A 23,957-nucleotide genomic window follows, 5' to 3' on the forward strand; every position below is an offset into this window, starting at 1 on the left:
CTTCCCCGATAAAGACGGCCTACAATGCAAGCAGATATTACGATGAAATTGGTTCATCGCAGGATTTCGTTCTTTTTAGCGTGCAAGCATATGACACTAGCATGAGTTTGGTATTTGTGGATATATTTTTGACAAATGTTAATTATTTTAAACACACACACGGAGACTAGCGTTAACATGAAGAAAGAACATCCGTTTGCACAACACGAAACGATGAGCGGCAAGAACTCGTTGTGTTGTGTTGCAACAATTTGAAATTCTAAGTTCTGTACAATTTAGAACATTTTTTTTTGCGTCGTTTAATTACACATAAGTACGAAGGACAAGTAGTCGACAAGCCAAACACTTACTGCTGCGTGACAATGCTCTGCTCCATTACAACACGCCGCCGGCATGCAGAGAGGAGAGTGAAGGCCGGGAGATGACAAGGAGGGAGAAGTGCATGTCAGGGGCAGATAAAGCGGCTCAATGCCAGGCTTGGCAAGAGAAAGACAAATGTCTTGGAGAGATAAGTGTGCTAATTGGCCTCTGCGCTCAATGCTGCAAAAGACACATCAAGGGAAGGAATGCATTCAACAAATATGTACTATTTATGATTTCTTTTTGTGTAGCATTGATCTGTATTTACTATAAATATAGTTCAAAACAAATCCCCGAGGGATATGATCACTTATTGTTTTAATGACAGAAAAGAGATACTTCATTTACTCATATCTTATTATGGCTTTGACGTGGTCATTGCTCCAGGTGAAGCGATAGAGGTCAACAAATAAATTGGCCAAAAATTATTACAAAGAAATGTCATATTTTACAATGATTATTAGATGGTATTTGGGAGGGCTTTACAAACCTTTTAGCTTTGTCACAAGGGTTGCTTGGGGTCATCTTACTGATGTAACATCCTGTTTACAGCCGTTGTTTCCTTTCTTCAAAATAAAACTCAAGTTGTATGCCCAATGTATTTATTTCAATAGCCTTAAAATGACTGGGATTAGGAAAAGCACACTATTCACTCAAATTATTTTTCACTTTGCACTGTATATGATCGCATAACATCAACAGTATGAGTCAAATATTTTTCATAGATTTGAATCAGGGCCTCATGGGGATGGATGTTACTTACAAAAAGCAAGTAAATGCTGCACTCACCCTTGGGCAGGAAAATAAGAATGGACTCCGACAAATGAGGTGCAGGCAAGGGGACAATTGACTCAGGGAGAAAATATCTCCAGTTCACCTGTAAAAAGGGATTGTTTCATTATGTTGACTGTGACATGACATGTTTTTTTGGTCATAATGCATTTGTCATCATCCCTGCAGTCTCCCTGTGTCCTTTTCAGTTCACTCTTTTAGGTTTGGGGATCTAAGTGCATTCAACCCATTAGAGCTGCTCCGTATCGTCATGGCAACAAAATACATACTCACCATTAGCCCAGCAGTGCGCGGATGAGAGTCGCCACAGATGTAAGATGGGGGGAAAAAAATCTGGAAACTCTGAGTTTTAGTTTTATTTAAGTTTTATTATTTCTCTGGAAATAATCATTAAAAAAAAAAAAAACACATTAGACAAACAGCACCTCTAGAGACACAACAGGAGAGACCGTGACGTTTCACCTCGGATGAACAAAACGAGGCAGCAGACATAATTCCATCGGTAGGTATGAAAAGAGCAAGAGTTTGCAGATATCAACTTATGATGGCCTGTTGTGTCGCAACACTTCATGATGACTGTGTGTTTTTCAATTAAACCAGGTAGGCCAGAGTGTCGCCGATGTCCACAGTGAGGTTGTTGTCAGCCACAGTGACTTTCTTCTCATCCAGGTTGATGCTGAACACGGACTGAGGAGAGATGAGGACTTTGCCCAGCTCCTCCTGTCCCAGCACGGGTACCCGACGGGGCCCCAGTAGGGGGTCTTCGTACCTCATCAGCTTCACTTTGGATAGATCTGGTCGGAAGGGAACGTGGCAAAAGGTCAGGGGCGAAGGACATTTGGATTTGGGTGCCATAATGTAGTAGCTGAGATGAAAACACGAATTTTGGATCGTGTCCCTTTCAGACATCTTTTAAGTCCAGATGTTGTTTTGGATATCTAACCTTTGATGAGTCTGTTGACCTTAGCGAGTCTGCGGATGACGTTGTCCCTGCTGTCTCCCTGCCTGATGTCGAGCTTGGTCGAGAAGAGGCCGTTGCACGGCTGAGGATTGACCAAGGTCACGCAAACTGCTGGCTGTCAACATGCAAACGGTCCATTTCAAATTTAAGGCGAGCGCATGGAACCTTGGGAATCACAAAGACGTCCTTCGCACGAGCGGTCACCTCGGATCTGAACACGCAGTACGGTTGCCCCGGGCAACAGTCTTCCTTCACTTTGTCATCGGCCTCGGACGCGAACAAGATGTCGATCCCCTCCAGCTGCATTAAGCGTGAAAATTGAGGAAACGCGCTTAGAATTGGTTCTCATGCTTGTTGACTGTCGAGCTGCAGTCTGCCAGGTAAGGCCAATCAGTCTGGTGAAGTGTCGACATACCTCGAGGGAATTGGTTAGGTAGACCAGGTTCTCCATCAGAACTGCCCGCTCATCAAACTCCAGCTCGAGGTCCAAAACCCTGGGCCCGTTTTTTTCAAGGTTCTCCTATGGAAAGCCGCATGCACGTGTGATAAGTTAACCACCGGACAACTTGGACTCGATATGTCTCAATTCGGGATTAAATTGAGTCTGGATAAAAAGAATACACAATTGAGAACTGCAAAATAGAGATTGATGAAAAGCAAAGACTGGAATAAACATTATCGATGGATTTTTCCTCCGTGGGAGATAGTAACTTTCAAGTCAGCAAGAAATTGGCGACCTGAAAAATCCAGCGGAAGATCAATATCGCAGTTTTGTGTTTTTGTCTGACACAAGAAGAGAAAAAGAAAAGCTTTTCACAATACCCAGACAGAAGACAAAAGAATGGCTGGGAAAGTTTTGTACTCAATCGCCACCAGAACAGATCGTCCGAGTGAGATGTACACTTTAAAATAAACACAAAAGTATTTGATTTTGCTATTAAAGTAATTATAAAATAAATGAACGCCAATAGAATATGTGTATTTGCAAAACGGTTCACATTGCTCGCCACGTTAGGATTCCGAGCAAATGGCCTGCTGCTGCAGTGTTGAAGCCGTACCTTGATCATGGCAACAAAGGGCATGACTCTCTTCATGTACTTCTTCAGCTCGGGGAGTGCTCCCAGCTCGCCGGCTATCACCTTGTTGTCTGGAAGGACGCCATTGTTGCTCTACACAAAAGAGGACAAACAAAGACGCAATGTCGCCGTTTGTCCAACGCAGCATGTGGAGCATGCGTGTCCGTGTCGCTGACCTTGTAGTGCTTGCCCAGCAGGGATAAGGCGCTGTGTTGCCATGTCGGGTAGCTCTTGGCCACGTAGATGGTGCAGTGTGAAGGTTTGCTGGGGGGCTTTGAGTCGCCTTTCTGCTCAAGGAAAACAAAGTACATCGCGTACATCCAAGCACAGATAGGGAGCAGAAAGGCAAAAGCTCGCTTGATCTTCTCGATTTTGATTTTTTTCTTCCTGCTGTAACATTTTGGTTCAGCACAACTGAACTCCGTCAAATGTCTGTATTGTACCTTATTTTTCGGGGGAAGCAGGTATGCTTTGAGCCTCAGTCGGAGGTCGTGTGCCGTCTCCATCAGGTACTGAGAGGAGCGCATGAGAATCTCATCCACTGGACCGGCGATGGGCCATGACGCCTTTGTCACAGATGTAGGCTGTCGGAAGGAGGGGGAGAGGCAAAACACAGCAGGGTGAAACTCTTCGTGCTCATTAGCGTTTTAGCCGGTGCAGGAAACGGTCGTTGCTAGATGATGACGGAAAATACACATCTTCAGCACAGCGGCCTTCATTTGTACCCTTACCGTTACCTCCGTGTTATCAGGTACATGCACGATAAGTGTGTGCCTCAATTTGACAGCAGCAACAAGAGAAAGCGTGTGTGTGTGTATGGAGACAAGCTCCGAGTGGTCACAGCCAGGAAAAGCGTTAGAAGTGGATTAAATAAGCCGGTCCGATGGTGGCTGTACTCATGAATATATATTAGCGCAGGTCTTTTAAAATGTCGCTTTGGTGCCCCTGCCTTCTTCTAAGTGTACAAAAGGAGGTGAGTGGAAAGGATGAACGTCAGCACTTTGAACGAGCGGCAACTATTCCTCAATGGAGGTGGCCAATATGGCAACTTCTTACCTTGCCCAGCAGACCCCAGGTGTACTCGCACAGGTGTGGACATATGGGGGCCAGCAGCAGCGTTTGTTTCTCGATGAACTGGAAGACCAGCTCTTTGTGCATGCCTTCAATCGCCAACTCCCTGTATTTATCTTTGGCAGCCTAGAGGGAGCATTCATCCTATTAATAACTAGTTCGGGATGGAGTTTCTTTTAGAAGGGGTAAACAATTGTAAATTGCTTGAGAAGATTTTATTTACCTGGAACTCAAAGAAGCCACACTTCAAAGCCTCTTTGAACATCATCCTGATATAGTGTTGCTCCGTCTTCAATATTCCAGAATTCATCTCGCTGGCCAAGATACAAAAATCCTTTAAAGTTTCGGCTCGGGGGTTGTTTAAAAAAAAGAGATGTTTTCGCGCAGCCTCTGAAATGCTTCCCGACTGGCTTGCTACCAGCTCGAGCGCCTCACAATTTATTTCTACTACGTTTTAACTGAATATGACATGGTGGGTGTAGACTGCAGTGCATCATTTTGGTTTTTACGATCGTAATCCTACAGAGCGCAAAATTAAGGATGAAGTGATGCAATTAGGGGAGGAGGACAACAAACATCTTTTGCTCCGATTGTGTTTACCTGGCAAACACGCGGTCGTTGAAGGTGTCTGCAGGTCCGGTCCTCAGGTTGTTCTGGTTGGCTATCATCTCCTTCACCCACTCCAGCCAGGTGTAAAGGCGCAGGATGCCGGCATCCGCCATGGTTTCCACAAAGTTGGCATCCTCCACCGTGTCACCAGCGTCAGCCAGAGCCAGACGCATACCTAAAACACAAGAAGAAGAAGGAGGAGGTTGACAACACTATGGGGCATCGTTGTTTCTCAAATAACGGCTGCCAGCGACTTTTTCATTTGAAAAATTGCCAACCGTCATGGAAAACTACATAATAGATAAGTCAAATGATAACAAAAATACCTATGATCCGAAAACCGTGTAATATGTTTTCAACATTACAAATAAATGGTTTCGATTGACCAAAGCGCCTCCCACAGTGCTTCCGACGCACACAGCGTTGAGATAAGCCCCGCTGTCCATCAGAGTGGGGATGACTATTTGAAGAACGGTACTGATTCATGCATAGGTAAACACGAGGACCATCTCATTATTGACAAAATGGCTGTCAAATTGAGACTCCTGCAAATAGCCAGCAGACACCACTTTCAGCTAGGAGACATCTTCATCAAGAGATGCCTTCATTACGATAAAGGTGGCATCACCGGGATATTAGCTCACACACTGTTGGTTCCACAGCTGTCAAACTAGCCAAGCGCAAAGCAACAATGAACAGAGGGCCGTCTTCCGGGCCCTCTGTCTCCATCTCCAGGTGGAAGCTGTCAGTCAACGAATAAATAAAGAAGAAGAAAAAAAAAAAACGCTGCGGTGATGACACTCTCAGCCTACCGTCTGCTGAGAACTTTTCGATGGCTTGGCTCAGAGTGAGGAAGTTTCCGGTTGATTTGGACATCTGGTAGACAAGAAAAGCAGATGGTAAGTAACGCCACACCCCACAGAGAATTCAATCAAAAGCAGCGCCAAATCGCTTAGCCGTGGCGAGTTTGTATGATTAAATATGGCAAATCACGCCATTAGGCTTTGACGCACCTTCTCGGAATTGAGGAGCAGATGCCCGTTGGCTCGCACAGCCTGTGGCCACTTCCCACTGTGGAAGATATGTACCCCATCAAAAATCAATGGAGGTGAATACTATTTTGAAGCTCTATGTAATGAAGACACGCTCACCGGTCATTGGGCCACATGGCCACGTGGTTGTAGAGGTAGTACGACAAGTGGTTGGGCACCAGGTCTTTGCCAGACACGCGCACGTCCACCGGGTACCAATACTCAAACTCCCTCTTGAGCTTCTGAAGATGCTCTTTTGGGATGTCCGTCTTGGGGAATGGGGACGTTTTGAAAAAGATAAAGTCCCACACCTCCTTGGTCATCTGTTGCGGTCTGAGACACACATTAGAAATAATGAATACACGAAGAAGTGTCAAATGTGTTCCTGCCGTGATGACTTACTTGATGCCCAGCGGCGAGCCTCCCTGTCCGCTGAGCACGCCTCCCTGGAGGAGGTGGGCCACCGTGTAGTAGGCCATGTAGATGGTGGAGTCCGAGAGGGACTCAATTAGCCACTGCTCGTCCCAAGGCAGCCGTGTTCCTATGGTGAGCAAGCGCAAACAGGTGTATAAAAAAATATATATATAATAAAAAATGCCAGCTGCCGTGTCGAGCCTGCCAACAGCCGTGAACTCACTTTCAGTAAGTAGTCGGATGCAGTTGTTCAATGGATTAAATTCTTTATGAACAATTTTAATAATAAACCGTCAATCAAGTATAATGGTAAACTCGGCTGAGTACACTTACCAAGGCCGTACGTCCGAGAGCAGGCGTGCTCCTGCAGCCATGCCAAAGTAGCCTCAAAGTTTCTCCTGGTCTCATCACAAAATCTATGCAGAAGGGAAAAAAAATAATTCTATCGTATGAGATCAATTGGGTAATCCTTTCAGTGCTTGTTCTCCGCAAGCCAAAAGCATACAATATCTTATGAAATGAATGGAGCGCGCCTTACGTCTCCAAAGACTTGAGGGCTTCGTTGGTCTGCTGCTTCCAGTCAGCATCGCCGTAGTCCAAATACCTGCCATACAAATGACCTCATTTGAATCGACTCAGCTCCAGACTTGCAGTTCATGTCACTTACCACTGATCACAGAGGGCCACCACGCACTCGTCTGCCGAACGCGACATGACCTGTTTTTCTGGCTCCATGTAGATGCAGGCCTCGCCCTGAAAATCAGAGATGCAGGCTTTGGCAACATTTTGGGGGCGCTACAAAGAAATGATGCTACCTGCTGTAAGTATCCAGGAAGAGGCCACAGACAGAGCAAGTCCTACCTTTTCTATCATCATCTTCTGGATTGGCTTCTTCACATCCTGGACCTTCAGCCCCTTGTAGCCGTCAACTAACATGATCTGAGGGAATTCATTCATCATGTATTCTATCATCAGCTACAGTACAGCCCCGGGGACAAGGTGGACTAACCCCTTCATAGAATCCCTTCAAGTAGACTTTCTCCTTAGCCTCGGCCAGCTTCTCCTTGTCATTCTGGCTTTGGATTTTCAGCTCGTCGCAGACCAGCGGAGCAGACAGGTTCCCATAGCCTGGAATGTCTATGATGGGGAGCTGAAATAGAGAGACACGTCGAGCAGCTTCACAACTACAATTGATGGGTTTAAGATGTCGGAGGAGATGAGCTTACCGGCTCAAACGGAAGCACCATCTTGTCCTCGATTCCATACTTCTCCCTCAGGGCCTATGAAATATTCATATTGGGTTTTTGACTCCCAAGCTTTGAATGTGGCGTTGGCTCCGACGAAGCATTGATGTGTGTGGAAAGACGCGCAACTCACTTGTTTTTTCTTGATGTCCCTAAGAGCAGCGATGTCATCGGGGGCGTCAGAAGGCACGCTGGTGACTATTCCTGTGCCTGATGGAAACCAAACAAGTGGGGGGGGGGGGGGGGGGGAGTGTTACATTTCGGGAAACGTTTAAAGCCGCACCGCTTTGCCGTCGCAGTACACCGTTTGCCTAATTGCGCACGACGAGCACCGTGGATGGACATTTTCAAAGTGGGAAATGGTAAATAAAGCGGCTTGGGAATCTGCTGAAATGTCAGTGCGCCAAACTCATCCGTGTTTAGCACACCTCATTGCCTTCCCTAACCTTTAAAACCAAGTGAACCTGAGGGTAATTAGAAGTTGGATTTTGACATTTTAACTTTTTAGACAATGTAAACCCACCGACCGGCGTGCGAGCGTGAATGCTTAATTGTTTGGGATTAACTTTCTCGTACCTTTGTCCTCCTTGATGGTGAGCATAGGCAGAGCGTAGATGATCTTGTAGGACGTCAGGGGAGCACTCAAGGCGCAGCCGAGGATGTCCTGCAGGCATAATGTTTTGCGAACACTGTTGGACCAACTTCAGTAAAAAGAAAATGCAAATTTTACAGGGCACCTCGACCGCTTTGATAAATATCGGCTCCAACTTTTGCTTTTAATAATAACATACCTGTCCCAGTAATTCCATGACCACGGGGACCACACCATTGTCCTTGGTGAATCCCTGGAAGGACATGTTCCTGGCAGACCTCCTAGTACAGATGAAGACGTCCCCGCCGGTGGTCTCAAAGGCCACGTACTTCATGTCGGGCCTCACCCAGCAGTTGGTTTGACCGAACATGGTCTCTGGCCTCAGCGTTGCGGCCACCAGGTAGATGTTCTTGCCTTTTATGGCGCTGCAGGGAGGACAGAATCAATGTCATGCTTTGATTTTAACATCACGTATTTCGGGTCTGAATGACACAAATGAACAGCAGCAAAGTTGGTTACCTGCTGTAAAAAACCTTGGACTTGAATTTGGCCGTGTAGGGCTCAATAATCTTCATCTTGATGAGTGTGTACTCCTGAGGTCCAACTCCCTGCAAGTCAGGTGAAAATAACTAATTGGGATATATCTTATCTATCTATATATCTTGTTTTTCATAGCACCGGGTAAGCGTACCTCTCCTGTTTGCCTATCATGGTCCATACATGGTTGTCCATCCTTGGGGGAATAGATGGTATACCTGTAAAAATAATATCAATACAAAGCGACATTGAACAAACGCTGATTGTTGTCATCTCACCTTTTTCCAAAATTAATCTTTTTTCTCTCCTTCAGGGTGACAAACTGCCAGCGGACAAAGGAGTCGTAGAAAGGGTTCACGTCTGTCGTGATGAACGAGCGCCGCCAGTCCACCTGGGAGGATCACACGAGACGTTTAATAACCTTTTCCTTTGTGGGGGTTTTATTTGAATGCAAAATATGATTTTGTACCTTGACCCCCATCATTTTGAGATCTTTCACAGCCAGAGGAGGAAAATAGTCCAGCCAGTGTTCAGCGTTGGCAAACTTGGCAATGTCGTGGTCATTCAAGCCTAGAGACCTCATGATGTTCCACTGGAAGGTGGCCGAACCAGATTTGGCAACCGCTTTACTCTAACAAGACAATTAGATAACGTCAGAAACTGGAATGAATGACATATTAATGATAGACATCTCTTTGTCGCCATCTGGTGGAAACTTACTGCCAATGGTGTATGTTGAAGTCAAATGATTTTAATTTTGACAAGCAATGCTTAGCCACCGTGTTGTGGCACTAATTGGCAATTACTTATAGAATTTGGTTAGGAATGGGAATTTTGTTACTAAGAAGGGAAAGGGAGGCATCTAATCGAGGCAGGTGTTTATTTGTCTTAACTCAATGAGTAATTGGGACAAGTAAACACCATCTCAAATTCAGACCTTCTTCCCCTTGGCTTTGTCCTTGATGATGATTTCATCACACGTGCTTGGCTTCTCCTTCTCCTCTTCCTCCTCATCTGGAAACTGTGGCGGATTTCCGTACAGTTCCATCTCCCGCTTGAGCTTGTCTGCACACGCCTTTGGAGAAAAAGATGCATTTTGTTATGGTTGTTTTGCAATGTCATGTATAGCATGCATGAGGCAATCTTGAGGAATCCACCAAAACACTCACTTTGATTGGCATGCCTGTGCAGTGGAGACCAAATGGGAAAAGGCACTTCTTTCCTTTCAACATCTGGTAGCCAACCGCAAACTGAGACACCATAAAGCACAGGGGATTCGTTTCTATGTTCTTTGCCTTTCGAAATAATAGCAACTTACCTCACACTTTGACAAGCTGAATGTGTGACCAAGATGCAACCTCCCGTTCATGTATGGGTAGGGAAAGGTGACAAAATACTTGTTTTTGCTGTGGAATAGAGGGGAAAGTATGCAACAATATTTCAACGTAACATTGCGCATCATTTTGTGCAAATCGACGCCCCGGCAAACAGCGTGATGTAACTTAACGCTCGTTTTTGGGAGCTTCAACATAAAGGAGCTACTTACTGTGCACTTTCCCCAATTGTTGTCGCTGCATCATTGTCAAAGGTTTTGTTTTTCTCCCATTTAGCCTGAATTTCGAGCTCAATCTTTCTCAAAAAGTCCAACTTTGCCGTTCCCTTGCGCTCCTGGAAAGATATGGTAAGCAAGATGTACATAAAAGTAGTGGCAGCTAGAAAATAAACAATGCGTCTGTGAATGGATCATTTGTGAATATGAAACTTTAGTGGCGTTTTTGTTGTTAGAGTACTTGGACTACAAGTCTTTTGCTAGCTAATTTGCTAAAGCTATGGCATGTCAATGCAGTGCAAAATGCTAACGATCGCTATGGACACATTCTTTTTTTTTTTATGGGAAATCACTGAAGAATAAACTTACCGTCATTTTTGCACAACTGGTAGGTTATTCCGCTGCTTCGTCAAAAATAAACTTAAGCGCTAGGCAAGAAGCAAGGCTAAGGGAACCCACGCCACCGCTGCACCGGCTGATGACACCAAGACACTTGCAAGGAATTCTGGGAGAAGAAGTCCGTAGACTGTCAGATGCATAACACTTGCTATCCGGCAAAGTTAATATCTTTTATTTTAGCTATAAAAAACAAGGACAACGTTTTTTTAAATAAATTAATCCAGGTCTTCCGAAAATATTTTTAGTGACATGGTTGGCTAAAAACGCAATTTAAATACCAACGTCGTGCAGCAGTCATTCTTTTACGACACCTCGAGTGAGTTAACATAACGTAAAGTGTTTCAGTGCGACCTGCCAGTTGAGACCCAAGGCCCCGAAAGCTTCCAAATTTATAGACGATGAAAGCAGGCGTTTCGGGGCTTCGTTTCATTTTTTAAACCGCCTGATCGTCTTCCTCACCATGATTATAGAGAATGTTGATGCTCTCAAGTCGTGGCTGGCAAAACTTCTGGAGCCAATGTGAGTGTTTGAATTTAAATGTCATTTAGCTTGCACGCTACGTAGCTAGCTCGTGTGTTAGCATCAATGAGGGGGGAATTGCTAGAAACCGTGGCCGATCGCTTGCTATAGAGAACCTTTTGGACTTTCCGTTAAGTGGGAACTATTATGTTCGCTATCTTTCTTGCAATAGTTGGCCGATCCAATGATGTAAATCAACTGGATCACGAGAAAACAACTTTACTCTAGCACCCCTCCAAAGTGCAGCACAGCATGCAGCCTTCTGTTTGCAATTCTAGAAGCTCTCTTGCAATCACAGAGATGCAAAATGTGTCAACATGTTTCAGAGGAGACGCTCGCTGCGAGTGTTACCATAGTTACCATCTCTGCATCGTCAAATGGATGGCTTAAATTAGATAACATGCACATAAGTTGCAAACTTTAGACACACACACTCAACAAAATCATATTTTGAACTCCAACACTAGACCCCCCAAATCAGAATAATAAAGTGTTTACTTACCTCAATTGAGCCAGAGGAAATAAGTACATGAATCAAATCTTCATAACAAAGTGTCAAATGTGTCCAAGTACTTTGGAGCATCAAGTTTGATCATGTCTTCGTTGGCAGATGTGATGCTGACCCCTCTGCGTTAGCCAATTACGTTGTGGCTCTGGTGAAGAAGGACAAACCAGAGAAGGAGCTCAAAGCGCTGTGTGCCGATCAGCTCGACGTCTTCCTGCAAAAAGGTATGAGTTGTTAACGCCGCTTGACTTGAATCTATGATCTATGATTGATTTCCCGTGTTATTCCAGAGACTGTCGGCTTCGTGGATAAACTTTTTGAATGTCTGACAAGCAAGAACTACCAGGGGAACCCGATTGCTAAAGAAGCTCAAAAAGAAGTGGTTAACGTACCTCCAGCGAAATCAGATGCAGCCGAAGTAAGTGGGAATCGCTTTCTCTGGTTCCGTTTTCTGAACATAGCAAGAGAGATAATTGCTTTTTGTTGTTGTCGTTGTAAGATCGAAGCTCCAGAAGAGGAGAGAGAAAACCGACGCAGGAGAAGTCCTCTGAGGAACCGCTCTGACTTCAATGAATCTAGGTTTGATTTTGTCTCCTCTTATAACGTGACAGGCAATATCATTTTGCCCATTCCCCCGACCACGCAGGAGTCGCGACGACAGGAGGCGGGACGAGCGCAAGAGGCGGGACTTTGATCGTCACGGCAAGAGCGGCGGCGATTCGCACCGCGAGCGGGAGCGCCACGAGCGGCGCAGGGGGAATTCCCGCGGGAGGAGCAACAGCCGAAGCCGGAGCAGGAGTGGCAGCCGGGGGAAGAGCAGGGGACGAGGTGAGAAACAACAACAGCAGCAGAGGAAGAGGCTGTTTTGGAATCGTCTCGATCAAATGTGGAGCGCTTTGCATGTCGCTCCTATGGGCTTCAGCCACGCAGGCTGGAATTGGTCTTATTCACCTCAAGGTTGGTTTGGGTGACGTGACGGGGTGTTGTCTACGTTCAAATATGTTTTTTTGCCTTTCTGCCAGACTTCAAGTCAAAATTCGAGGTGGAGAGGAAGGAGGCCGACAGCTACAACTCGTCCGCCACCGGCAGGCCCCAGCAGCCTCCTCAGCTCCCGTCGCCGCTCTTGCCCACCCCGCTTCACCCGTTCTCATCCACCGCCGGCGGCCCGGGACCCGGCGGCGTCCCCTTGGCGACGCACGCGCACATGCCCGACGGCACTACGGACAGCTGGTCCGGCTACTACGGCAAAGGCAGGCAAGACGGCGTCGGCAAGCCGTTTAGCAATAAGAACCCTTCACGCAAGCAGCGGTGCAGGGATTACGACGGTAAACATGCTACTCTTTTCTTCCCCTTTAGTGTATTTTCACTTTGTCTTTAGATCCAAATATTTTGATACTAAATGCCTAACTCAGAATAAAAGGCTTTATATGCAAAGAGACCCCGCCACTATATGATTCTACAAATTGATACATACATTAGCCTTTTTCTTCGTCCCACAATTTGCCCTTAGGGATTATTGATGGTTGTGTTTTTCACGGCTAATGACCACTAATGTTGATCACTCTGGCTATCGTCCCCGGTGGGGGAAGGCTCAAACACCTCTCCAGAGGTAAGCGGAGTTAAAATATCTTGCGCCCCTGAAGGCCGCCACTGCCAGTACTCGGCCACGAGGGATTGGTCTTCTTAATGAGACCGTGAAGTAAATAGAGTCTAGTTTATCCTTCCAGAACCAGACATTGTTGGGGAGATCGCACTGAGCCTTGTCATACATGATGAAAAATCATCGGTTTCATTTTGTCTATCGATGCCACAAAATGAGGTCATGTAAATGAAGCTCCTCAACTTATGTCAACATTGATCCCAAATCATGATTCTCTCCTCCTCCCAATGCAGAGAAAGGGTTTTGCGTCCGCGGCGACCTGTGCCTGTTTGACCACGGCAACGACCCTCTCATCGTGGATGACGTCAGTCTTCCCAACATCATCCCGTTCCCGCCGCCCCCTGTGATACCCCCCGGCGGCCTGCCCATGCCGCCGCCCATCACCGAGCCTCCCCCATCACTCAGGATACCACCGCCACCAATGCCGCCCTACAGCCAGCCGCCGCCCCCTGGCGTCTTCTCGTTAGCTGGTGAGTGTCTGTCTGTCTGTCCGTCTGTAAATGGTTGAACTCAGGGCACGATAGCAGAACAAGGAGCTTTTCCCCCCCCCGTATTGCCGAGTTCGGTGACAATCAAAAAAAGGCAACAAGTATGTGAATGAAGGGCTCACCCTGGATGAGTGAAGGACGACTCGCTGTTATGAGGCATCAGCTTGGGCTTGTGTCTCCGTCAGGACCCCCTCCACTGATCGCAACCAGTGGAATGGAAACCCCCAACCACCAGTCGGCGATCACGTCATCGCCTTCAGTCGGGCCGCCCGGCGCGAGGCTACCGCCTCCTCTTCCTCTACCGCCTCCTCCCTCGTCGTCATCGGTGTCGCTCCGTCCCCAATATATCCAGTCTGAATGTAAGCAGGTTGGAAGTTTGTCATGGGATTTCCCCATTCATCGGCCATATAGCCCATTCCATTTTTTTTTTTTGCTATGTTCCCATGCATCTTTTTTTTTCTTTTTGTTCATGATTTGTTTCGCGGGCGTTGTCAGCAGGCTGCAGTGTTGCCTGTTGACCTGAAAGTGGCAGTGCAACTTTATTTTTCAACATTGTTTTGCTTTCTGTGAATTAGGCTCCCCCCCTCCCCCTTGCCTCTTTTCATAAATAAGTCAAAGAACTTTAATGCACTTCTGGCTTCCAACATCAATTAAAATTATTGTCAAGCTCCAAAACCTAATACAACCTGACTGGCCCAAAACAACGCTGACGTAAAACTCATTTTCATCTTGTCGAATGGATTGAGTTTTTTATTTTTTTCCACCATGCATGCATATTGTTACTGTTTTTTTTTTTAGTAGCAATTGCAATTACATTTTTTTTTTAACATGACAACATTTGGAGAGCTTTTCATTGGACAGCATTGATGTGGTTGTTTGGCAGCGTTGTCATAGTTCAAAGGTTCTCTGCTGTGACCTTCCTATGTGGAATCCTCCTGGATGTATAAAGAAACGTTATTACTTATGCCCAAATCTATTTCTAATTTCAAAGCGCCTTTTTTGTCTTAGATAACTACGATGCGGAGGGCTACAACCCGGAATCGCCGGGGCTAACCGGAGCAGGTCGGAACCAGTATCGTCAATTCATTCCCCGAGTCCAGACGCAGCGGCCCAACCTCATCGGCCTCACATCCAGTGAGGGACAAGGCTCCAGAGGTGACGAGTATTAACCTTCTCAGTATTCACCGAAGAAAGCGCCGGATGGTAGGAACGTTTCAAATGAGATTCGTTTACATTTCTCCCCTTTAGCCGCCAATATAGTGATCCAAACGGAACCGGCCACTCCCACCAGCACACCAGGAAGCAACATGTCCAGTTTCAACTCAGAGCTGCACAACAGGAAGAGACCCATGGGCTCTATGACACCTGAGGGACCCACGGTGAAAAGGCCCTGGATGCTCAAGTAAGAATTGACCTTTCTATCCAAAAAACTATTTCCAAACGGTTTCATTTACCTCTCTCTTGGTGTCAGGCCAAACTTCAACAACAAAGGGGGCTTCCCGAAGAGGAACTTCTACGTGAACACTAAGCTGGAGGTGTGGAATATCCCGCCTGAGCTCAACACCATCACCAAGCTCAACGAGCACTTCAGCAAGTTCGGGACCATCGTGAACATTCAGGTATCATCTGAAGCAAAAGAAAGCACATTTTAAAACGATGTTGATAATAGGACGAAAAAAACAAAATGGAGGGCAGACCTCCCTCAAGGTGGGAAAAGCTGGATTTGGAAATTGATTTCATCCATCCAGGTGGTGTTTGGCGGCAACCCAGAGGCGGCGCTGATCCAATTCACATCCAACGAAGAAGCTCGCCGGGCCATGTACTGCGTGGAAGCGGTTCTCAACAACCGCTTCATTAACATGCGCTGGCATCGCAAGCCCAACATGCTGGGGACTCACCAGATGGATCAAGGCGCTAGCAACCAGGCGCTCGGGTCCGCTTCCAACCTCGGGCCGCAGGTAAACGCCCTGCGACGGCATTCAAGTGCGAGGGCTGAATCAAATCATGGAAGCATTTGACGTGAGCTTTTGTTTGTTTGGCAGGGGATCAAGCAGCACAATCCGGCCGCGTACGTGCTGAACAAGCATCGGCCGCCGGCGCCGGTCGGAACGACAAGCGCACCTGACAACGTGAACCCCAATGCGGAAGCTGTCAATGTGCGTCTTAATAATTTGACGTCTGCTTAATTTGTTCCAGTAGAATGCCGTTTTAAAAAAAAAAAAGGTTCCGTTTTACACAACATAAAAAGGCAATAATATCATTTGTATCAGGAAAGTTGGAAGCAAGCAGCATTTTAAAAGTAAAGTCTTGTTCGTACCACGTCTCCCGGCGATGACCTAAATTCGTCCCGTCTCGCTGTGCGCGGCACTTAGGTGGCGCCGGTGCTGCCAAACACCCAGAAGGGCCCCTACGCTTCCGCCCCGCTCAAGCCGTCCTCCAAGTGCCTTGGGAAAACGGCGAAAGCACTGGAAGCCCAGGAAGCCCTGAAGAAGAAACAGGCATGTTGCTTTCTTTTTTTTTTTTTCCATTTTAACGGGCAATACGAGGATGACGGACGTGTTTCCGACGAACGCCGGAATTTGCCGTACCGGTTTCATGTCTTATACGATGCCGTTTGTTTTCATTCAGGAGGCGTTAAAACTACAGCATGACTTGCGGAAGAAGAAGCAAGAAATGTTGAAGACGCAGATTGAGTGGCAGAAGGTGAGGATTAGAATTGCACGTGATGCTTGAGCGTGATCATGGAGCAAGGTTACATGAACCAAAAAAAAAAAAAAAAAAAAACACGGCACAATTTGCATTCCTCATCAGGCGCTGATTAACCGTCTGGAGAAGAACCGGGGGATGAAACCAGAGGAACGAGCCAACATCATGAAGACACTGAAGGAACTGACTGAAAAGATTGCCCAGCTCCAGAATGAGATGAATCCGGCCTCTCAGGTCTCTAAAGCCAATCACTCCCAGCCCAAGACCAAGACCGATGTGAGTCTTCCAACTTTTGTGAAATTGAAGCACTTCAAAAGCAGAAAGCGGATACATGCTAACACGGCACGGCCCCCCCTCGCTCTGTCTTTTGCTTCATTTCTCACGTGCAGGCCCAGAAGGAGCTGCTGGATGCTGAGTTGGACTTCCATAAGAAGATGAACTCTGGAGAAGACACGACAGATCTCAAGAGAAGACTAGGCCAGCTGCAGAAGGAGGTAAATGCATGCCCCATCTTCAGCCACGTTTTATTTTCTTGCTTTGAGTCAGTCAGGTGATCAGGGGGAAACCTTTTTGAAAGAAAGCACTTAAGTCATCTCAGCCTCACACTGGCTCCACACGTGCCGAAACAACGCAGACCAGGCTTGTCACAGCATCGGCCGACTAGGAACACAGTTTTTGATAGTAACACCCAGCCTTAACATGTCTCACCCATCCCTACCCTATGGGTTCTAAATGAGCTAGTGGTTAAAAAATGCATAACTCCCCTTCCCTACACACCGCCACCCCCATCCCAGCCCAAGCCTATCCTCCCCATGCACATTAAAAAAAGCAGCCACTTTAGCAAGCCCAGAGGAAGAGCTAAATGCTAACGAAGCCCAATCAGACACTCAACGCTCTCTCGCACCGATGGAGGCCATCTCATTAAAGTCTAAGCCGCCGGGAACAGAATTCACAGGCGCTAGCAGTAAGAGCGGGAAGTAAGCGCAGGACCAAATGGAAGGAAAGGTTTCGGAGAGGTGAGGAGGAAAATTTGGAGACGTCTAATGGAAAAGTGAGGGCGAGATGAGGAGAACCCGAGTTCACGTTGGTACAACATGTCATTAAGAAAAACAAATAACCTGCAGGCAGAGCATTTTGGAATGATGAAAATGTGCTTTTTTTTAGGACATGCTTACCTTGAATCCTTTTTCGAATTCTTTTCTTTACCAGGCAACGCAATTGGGCATCCTGCGATCCCCGACGTGTCGAGGCCGGGGCAAGGTGCTGCCGGAAGGGGGCGCCACACGTCCGAGGGGCCGCAGCGGTTCCGTCAACCGCATGGTGGTGGACCACCGGCCCAGGGCCCTGTTTATCATGGGGGTCACCCAGGAGGAGAAGGAGGAGCTCACGTCACACTTTGTGGTGAGAACGTAACACGATTGGCGTGAAATGCTGATATTTGCATGTCGATAGCCGTTCCTTTCTTCCTTTGCTCATCGTTAGAAATTCGGTGATCTGGAGGAACTCCGTGACCAGGATGCTACCAGCGTCGTCATGACTTTCAAGACTCGGAGCGAAGCCGAGAACGTAAGTCGCGTTGGGCTCTCCGCTTTATGGAGCCGACCCAAGTTATTGCAAACCATCTCGCGGGCGGACCCCCTAAGCTACGGTTTGAGAACCCCGGAGCTAAACTTCCGTTTTCACACTTCCAGGCAGCAAACCAGGGAGCCAAGTTCAAAGGGCGCGTTTTGCAGATTTCCTGGTACAAGCCTAAGACGCCCTCTGTCACGACCGAGCCTGAGGAGGAGGAGCCCAAAGACGACGATAATACGGTAACGATTATTTTGTCCAACAAGGTTGAAATTTCAGTTCTAATAGGCAGCTTCGGTCCTCTGCGGCGCTTCTTAATTTTTTAAACCCGCCGAAGCTCTCAGCGGAAATGGAGTCGGAGTGACACGACTGTCAGGAGGAATCCTCTCTCGTGCTCGAGAGCTTTTGAGGCCATAGTAGGATCTTGAGGGTGCACCCCGTGATGTCACATGACATGGGGAGGGTTCATCCTTCCAAGAATGTCACCACATGGGTGGATGAAGTCCAAACACAATTTGCGCTGTGGCGCCGGTCGACTTTCAAGTCGTTTCATGGGAAAGCATAGAAGTACTAATGTGCTTTGGTATGGCTGTATCAGCAGAAGGAAGGTCGCTCCTATCTGCCTGGCGAGGAGGAGGAAGAGGAAGAGGACGACGATGAAGACGACAAGTACGAAAGCAGATCTTGGAGACGATGAAGGAAATGGCCAGTTCAAAGAACCGGAAAAAAACCCAGTACTCTCTTGTTTTGTTTGTTTTTCTCCCCCAGTATTTTCAACAGTCATTTTAAGGCTACCATTTTGTTTTTTTCCGAGGAGTCCCTCCACTCGAGAAAATAATCTCACTTCTGCTGAGAAAGACGAAGGTTTGGTTCTTGGAGATAGTTTAAGTGTGCTTACTTTAACTGTCAGTAATGCGCAACCTTTGCATCGACTGTGAAAAGCTATTTTTATACAGGACTGTATTTAAGATTTTCGGGGCGGTGGACATTATGGTCTCCGTTTAAAGACCACATTTCATTTATTCTTCTCTTACCTGCTTCTTTATTTGGATGCTCCCGATGCTCCCATTCAAGTCACTTTTGCAGCGCCTCTTTGCACTCCAAGGTGTACCGCATGGATAGCTCACCCCAAAAATATATTCGGAAATTCTACAAAAAAAAAAAAAGAAAATCACCCACAGATGTTCATGGAATATATTTTCACTATTTTCTAAATTTAGGTGAACTATGGAGGACTTTATTAAACCTAATTGGACCACCGTGTAATCATTTTTTTTTATGTTCCCCAACCTCTTTCTCAAACAAAGTAAAAGAATGACCTAATCATACATAAATATATAGACAGATGTTTGAATGTAAAAAAAACTTGATTTTATTATATATATGAGAGAGAGAGAGAGAAAATAAGAGTTTCTTTGCCTTAGACCTGTCGACATTCAATGGATTTTTTTTTTTTTTTACAAGATTTGTGATTTAGTTTTTTTGTGTGTGTGTAAATTTTGTACATTTGCTTAAAATTGGTTAATGTAGATTTTTTTTCTTTTTTTTTGGATTTAGTTTTGTTATTTTAATCTAATTTAATATACAGTTGTCCCAATTCATCAAATATGTCCCCCTTGGAGGATTCTTAGTTTCTTCTTTTACTGTATCAAAATTCTGTTGTAATTTGCATAATAATGTGAACAAGTTTACAAACTTGATTTCATTTATTTTATTTTTTTGGGGCAGTTAAAAACATTCAACCAAAAGAATATTTATATAACTTTTCATGCATGTAAATACACTCTCTGTCCTTTGGAAGTCATCCTTGCACCTTGATTATTCTCTTTCTCTCACTTCTCTAATCTGTTCCCTATTGGTTTTAAAAAGGACAAAGTTACTGGGTTCTTGTATATTTAGACAAATTTCTCTCTATCCCACTTTTTTGTACTTGTGTGTGCGCTAATACACCGTAGTGTAAAGAAATGTAAGTTTATCGGATAATAGTTTTGGATTTGTTACTGTTTATGATGTATTTTCTTCATGTCATTTTGTTTGTAAAAAGATGAATTTCTAATTTACAAGCATGTTTGCTTTTGCCAATAAAGACGAAGGAATGGGCTGCTTGCGAGGCGAGGGGGGAAAAAAGGAAATGAAAAAAGAAAAGAAAAAAAACAATTTGATCTTGGGCAAAAAAAGAAAAGAAAGAAAAATACGGATAGAAAAAAAAATCATTGGCAATTTTGAGGAAAAGAAAAAAAGAGCAAAAGCATTCCAGGAAACATCTTAAAACTGCTGTGTTGTCTTGTTATTTTGCACCTTACACGAATCGAAAACCACCACTGAGTCTCCACACATACTAGCCCCAGTCTATATCACTCACCAGGATCAGGCACAACCGTCACTGTGATGCTGAGCCAACTCGGGACGCTGGAATGCTCTGCCCCACCTCGGCCTTATTACATCGAGGAGGGTCCTTCAACGTCGCCGTCAAAACACACCATGACAGCTCCCAAACAATGACGGCTCAATAATAAATGACCCTGGTTCCTGTAAGAAGGGGGGATAGTGATGGTGAGAAAAGGGATTTTATGCTTTATTCAGGGATTGGGTGTCTCAGTAGAGCACTAGAGGATTTCAATAGGCAGCAAATGTCAGACGGTAGAATGCGAATAGTAAAATATACCTTGGAAGTTGTCTCCAATCAGAAAGCCATGATGGCTGTAATACAGTACTTGAAAGTCTGCTGCCTCTTGTCACCAACGTACTGTAATATTAGCCTTGGCCTGGTAATGGATGCCAGCCTGGGCGCCATGCTGCTTGATGCATTATTGACTAGTTAAAAGAAGCAGAGTTGAGCAGTGGGATCAGATAGACACGCAGACACATCAGCTTTTGCCATTATTTGGACTATTCGAAGAGATCAGCACCACGGACAGCTCCCTTACCGCGACAATGAGGAATGCTATTTATCAGTCATGAAATAACGACGCCCTGCAATTGGCTAGTGTCCGGTCCTACGGTGTACCTTCACCAACAGACTCCAGTGTAGTAAATAGATGGAGTGATAATGGGGTTGCATAAGTGTGCACACCCATTTATGTGGGGAAATGGTAACAATCACATTGGGAGTCAGCACACATCTGTCACAATTTAAAACAGCTCTGATTAACAACAAATGAGGTTTAAGATGTTCTAGTAGGCTTTTCGTGACATTTCGTAACCATCAACCTGTGCATGCGCACAGCTCCACCTGTTGTAATTGTAGCTGAGTAAAGTGCAAGAGGAGGGAGGTGAAAAAAGACGACGAAGAGGGGGGAGGATGAGAGGGAGGGAGGGAGGAATTGCTGCGGGGGGTGGGGGGGGCAAAACAGACGCGCTCAGTCCAGAGCGGGACAACTTGCAAAGAGAGAGCGAGGACAACGAGGGCAGGAAGAAGACACAAAGATGATGATGATGACCATGGACGGCAAGCAGCACTTCGGCCTTCACGAGGGCATGCGCAGAGTGTGCGGGCAGGGGCCTCAGGTAGGTCGACACCTGGGGGGACGGAGGGTGATGAAGGCAGGAGGGCGGAATGCGAGGGGGTAATCACGGAGGGAAAAATGTGTAAATGTGATTTGACATGACTTTGTTCCATCCGATACACACGCCTTCCTCCTCCTCCACCTCCTCCTCGCTTCCATATTAATTTTTATGACCCTCCTCTCTGACACAATTCCCCACTGACTCCCCCATCATGCGCGCTCCTGCTCGCAGCTCCAGGCCAATATATTGGGAGGCGGCGTGGAGGAGAGCCTGCTGGCTCGAGCGGAGGCTCTGCAGGCGGCGGCTGACAGCATCCTCGTCTCCCAGGCAAGGAGAGACGCCAGCTTCCATACCATGAGCGGCGTGCCCTCTTGCGCCGCCTCTTCCTCCTCTTCCTCCACCGTCTCGTCCATCATCGCCTCACACCATCATCACAACTTTCAGAACCACCAGCTGGGACCCAGCCTGGAGGCCGGGGACCTTCTGGAGCACCTCTCCAGCAGCCTGGGGATGACCGGGATGGGCGCTCCCGAGCCGGGCGTGACGCACCATCACCAGCACCCTCACCACCATCATCACCACCACCACCTCCAGACCATGGGGCAGCTGCACCAGGCCATGGCCGCCATGGGCCACCCGCACCCGGCCGTGCCGGCGCACGGCGACGTGGAGTCGGACCCGCGTGAGCTGGAAGCCTTCGCTGAGCGTTTCAAGCAGAGGCGGATCAAACTGGGCGTAACCCAGGCGGACGTGGGCTCGGCCCTGGCCGACCTCAAGATCCCCGGCGTGGGCTCCTTGAGCCAGAGCACCATCTGCAGGTTCGAGTCGCTCACGTTGTCGCACAACAACATGATTGCGCTCAAGCCCGTCCTGCACGCCTGGCTGGAGGAGGCGGAGGCGGCTCACCGGGACAGGAGCGCCGCCGCGCCGGAGCTCATGGGGGGAGGGGGCGGCGGCGGCGGGGCGGAGGACGCCAGGCGGCGGAGGCGCACTTCCATCGCCGCCCCGGAGAAGCGCTCCCTGGAGGCCTACTTCGCCATTCAGCCCAGGCCGTCGTCGGAGAAGATCGCCGCCATTGCCGAGAAACTGGACCTGAAAAAGAACGTGGTGCGCGTGTGGTTCTGCAACCAAAGGCAGAAGCAGAAGCGCATGAAGTACTCGGCCGTACATTGACTTTGAAGGCGTCATCAATAAAACAGCTCTGATGACGCAATGACAATCTCGTTGGATTAAATTAACACGGCAGATCTTCACTTCTGATATTTGGGATTTTCTCCTTCTTCATTTTATTGCACTTTTTCGGGAGGGGTTCTCAAAGGGGACATTTTTCCAAACAGCACCCCATAACGTTGTTAACAGTTAATAGTAAATCAATCGACAATTTTCCTTCATTATCAATTGACTCCTCTGATAATCGATTCATCATTTAGGATCTTGTTAAACTTCTGCCTCGGAACGGTAAATATTCCGCAGGCCAAGATGATTTTTGTTGAACCAAGCTACAGCTCGCCGACCCCAGTTTGAGAACCCCGCTTTTTGAAGCATTAAAACGAGACTTGTTATATGCTTGTTATAAATACACCAGCCACTTTATGTCACATTCAGGGATATTTACGTCACTTTCGAAATGATACAAAATGGACTCTTCTATGTTGAGGACCGAATGTGTGCTTGTTGACATCACTTCATCACGTCGATGTGCAAATGTTACTGGATGTGATCACCCCCCCCGAACACAAATGAATGATTGCCGCGTGGATTGTTTGAATTATTTAGAACACTATATTTTATGATCTTTTCTGTTCTTGGAGCATTGTAACAAATGTTTATGCATTTCCAAAAGCCAGCAGATCTAACGGAGCACTCGTCAGTCAGTTTATTAGGTTCACCTCCGCAATAGAAAAACAATGCTCGATTTTATTCAGATCATATTTCAATGGATTTTTTTAGGGAGTGATTATATTATTGTTGGTGTATTTGGCACGTGTGCCTAATATTGTGGCTGGCGAGCATATGTGCACACACACAAGACGGCACATCATTGAATGAATTGCTGCACCTTTAAATTTCACTTTCTAAATGGAATAAATGATTGGTTATTTTCTAAAATTTATTTGTGCGACTTATTTGAAACCTGCTGGGACTAAATTATATTTTTTCGTAACTTTTTCACAGGCAACTCTCAGTTACAATACATATTTGGCATATAGATATGGATGTATAATATTCATATTATAAAATAGTAAGTTAAAATCCCATTAATTGGAACAAATATATACACGGACAAATTAATATTCAAGATTCAAGAGTTTTTATTATTATTATTATTTATTTTATTATTATTGTTTATGTATATTAATATGGGTTG

At 46.3% G+C, this 23,957-nt stretch overlaps 3 protein-coding genes and 2 long non-coding RNA genes across 8 annotated transcripts; 2 read left to right on the forward strand and 3 right to left on the reverse strand.

The window, feature by feature from the left end:
* Positions 1-1,499: 1,499 nt before the first annotated feature.
* LOC133168199 (leucine--tRNA ligase, cytoplasmic-like) lies at positions 1,500-10,758 on the reverse strand. Its single transcript, XM_061299580.1, has 32 exons — positions 10,606-10,758; positions 10,234-10,355; positions 10,006-10,093; positions 9,857-9,937; positions 9,625-9,762; positions 9,157-9,318; positions 8,966-9,078; positions 8,842-8,905; positions 8,670-8,758; positions 8,350-8,575; positions 8,135-8,222; positions 7,692-7,768; positions 7,541-7,594; positions 7,324-7,464; positions 7,176-7,253; positions 6,982-7,067; positions 6,853-6,918; positions 6,648-6,730; positions 6,303-6,441; positions 6,021-6,233; positions 5,883-5,940; positions 5,682-5,745; positions 4,861-5,044; positions 4,484-4,574; positions 4,246-4,386; positions 3,633-3,773; positions 3,366-3,476; positions 3,172-3,282; positions 2,529-2,633; positions 2,318-2,413; positions 2,096-2,228; positions 1,500-1,946 (listed from the first exon to the last, which is right to left on the reverse strand). Exons 1-32 carry the CDS (start codon positions 10,609-10,611, stop codon positions 1,744-1,746), a joined length of 3,552 nt encoding a protein of 1,183 aa, XP_061155564.1. The 5' UTR covers positions 10,612-10,758; the 3' UTR covers positions 1,500-1,743.
* Positions 10,759-10,951: 193 nt separating this feature from the next.
* rbm27 (RNA binding motif protein 27) lies at positions 10,952-20,353 on the forward strand. 3 transcript variants are annotated; one of them, XM_061299587.1, is made up of 21 exons: positions 10,952-11,154; positions 11,765-11,883; positions 11,950-12,077; positions 12,159-12,238; positions 12,306-12,487; positions 12,682-12,984; positions 13,553-13,789; positions 13,993-14,166; positions 14,816-14,962; positions 15,056-15,209; positions 15,279-15,426; positions 15,556-15,765; positions 15,850-15,963; positions 16,180-16,305; positions 16,436-16,510; positions 16,619-16,789; positions 16,903-17,007; positions 17,723-17,914; positions 17,996-18,079; positions 18,205-18,324; positions 18,681-20,353. In XM_061299587.1, exons 1-21 carry the CDS (start codon positions 11,096-11,098, stop codon positions 18,777-18,779), a joined length of 3,027 nt encoding a protein of 1,008 aa, XP_061155571.1. In that variant the 5' UTR covers positions 10,952-11,095; the 3' UTR covers positions 18,780-20,353. The 3 variants fall into 3 exon arrangements, with proteins under 3 accessions (XP_061155571.1, XP_061155572.1, XP_061155573.1); XM_061299588.1 differs by having other exon boundaries at positions 18,684-20,353; XM_061299589.1 differs by lacking the exon at positions 13,993-14,166 and having other exon boundaries at positions 10,953-11,154.
* Positions 12,052-15,645, reverse strand: LOC133168244 (uncharacterized). The gene is made up of 4 exons (XR_009718171.1): positions 15,505-15,645; positions 15,262-15,433; positions 13,930-14,160; positions 12,052-12,110 (listed from the first exon to the last, which is right to left on the reverse strand). It is a non-coding gene; the product is annotated as an uncharacterized LOC133168244 (long non-coding RNA).
* Positions 18,900-22,614, reverse strand: LOC133168242 (uncharacterized). Of its 2 annotated transcripts, XR_009718169.1 has the most exons (4): positions 22,496-22,614; positions 20,748-20,896; positions 20,445-20,611; positions 18,900-19,231 (listed from the first exon to the last, which is right to left on the reverse strand). It is a non-coding gene; the product is annotated as an uncharacterized LOC133168242 (long non-coding RNA). The 2 variants fall into 2 exon arrangements; XR_009718168.1 differs by lacking the exon at positions 22,496-22,614 and having other exon boundaries at positions 20,748-21,467.
* pou4f3 (POU class 4 homeobox 3) lies at positions 21,429-22,762 on the forward strand. The gene is made up of 2 exons (XM_061299671.1): positions 21,429-21,589; positions 21,821-22,762. Exons 1-2 carry the CDS (start codon positions 21,509-21,511, stop codon positions 22,760-22,762), a joined length of 1,023 nt encoding a protein of 340 aa, XP_061155655.1. The 5' UTR covers positions 21,429-21,508.
* The last annotated feature ends 1,195 nt before the right edge of the window (positions 22,763-23,957 follow it).

The sequence above is a fragment of the Syngnathus typhle genome, linkage group LG15 (assembly GCF_033458585.1).
Source record: "Syngnathus typhle isolate RoL2023-S1 ecotype Sweden linkage group LG15, RoL_Styp_1.0, whole genome shotgun sequence".
Taxonomy (NCBI): Eukaryota; Metazoa; Chordata; class Actinopteri; order Syngnathiformes; family Syngnathidae; genus Syngnathus; species Syngnathus typhle.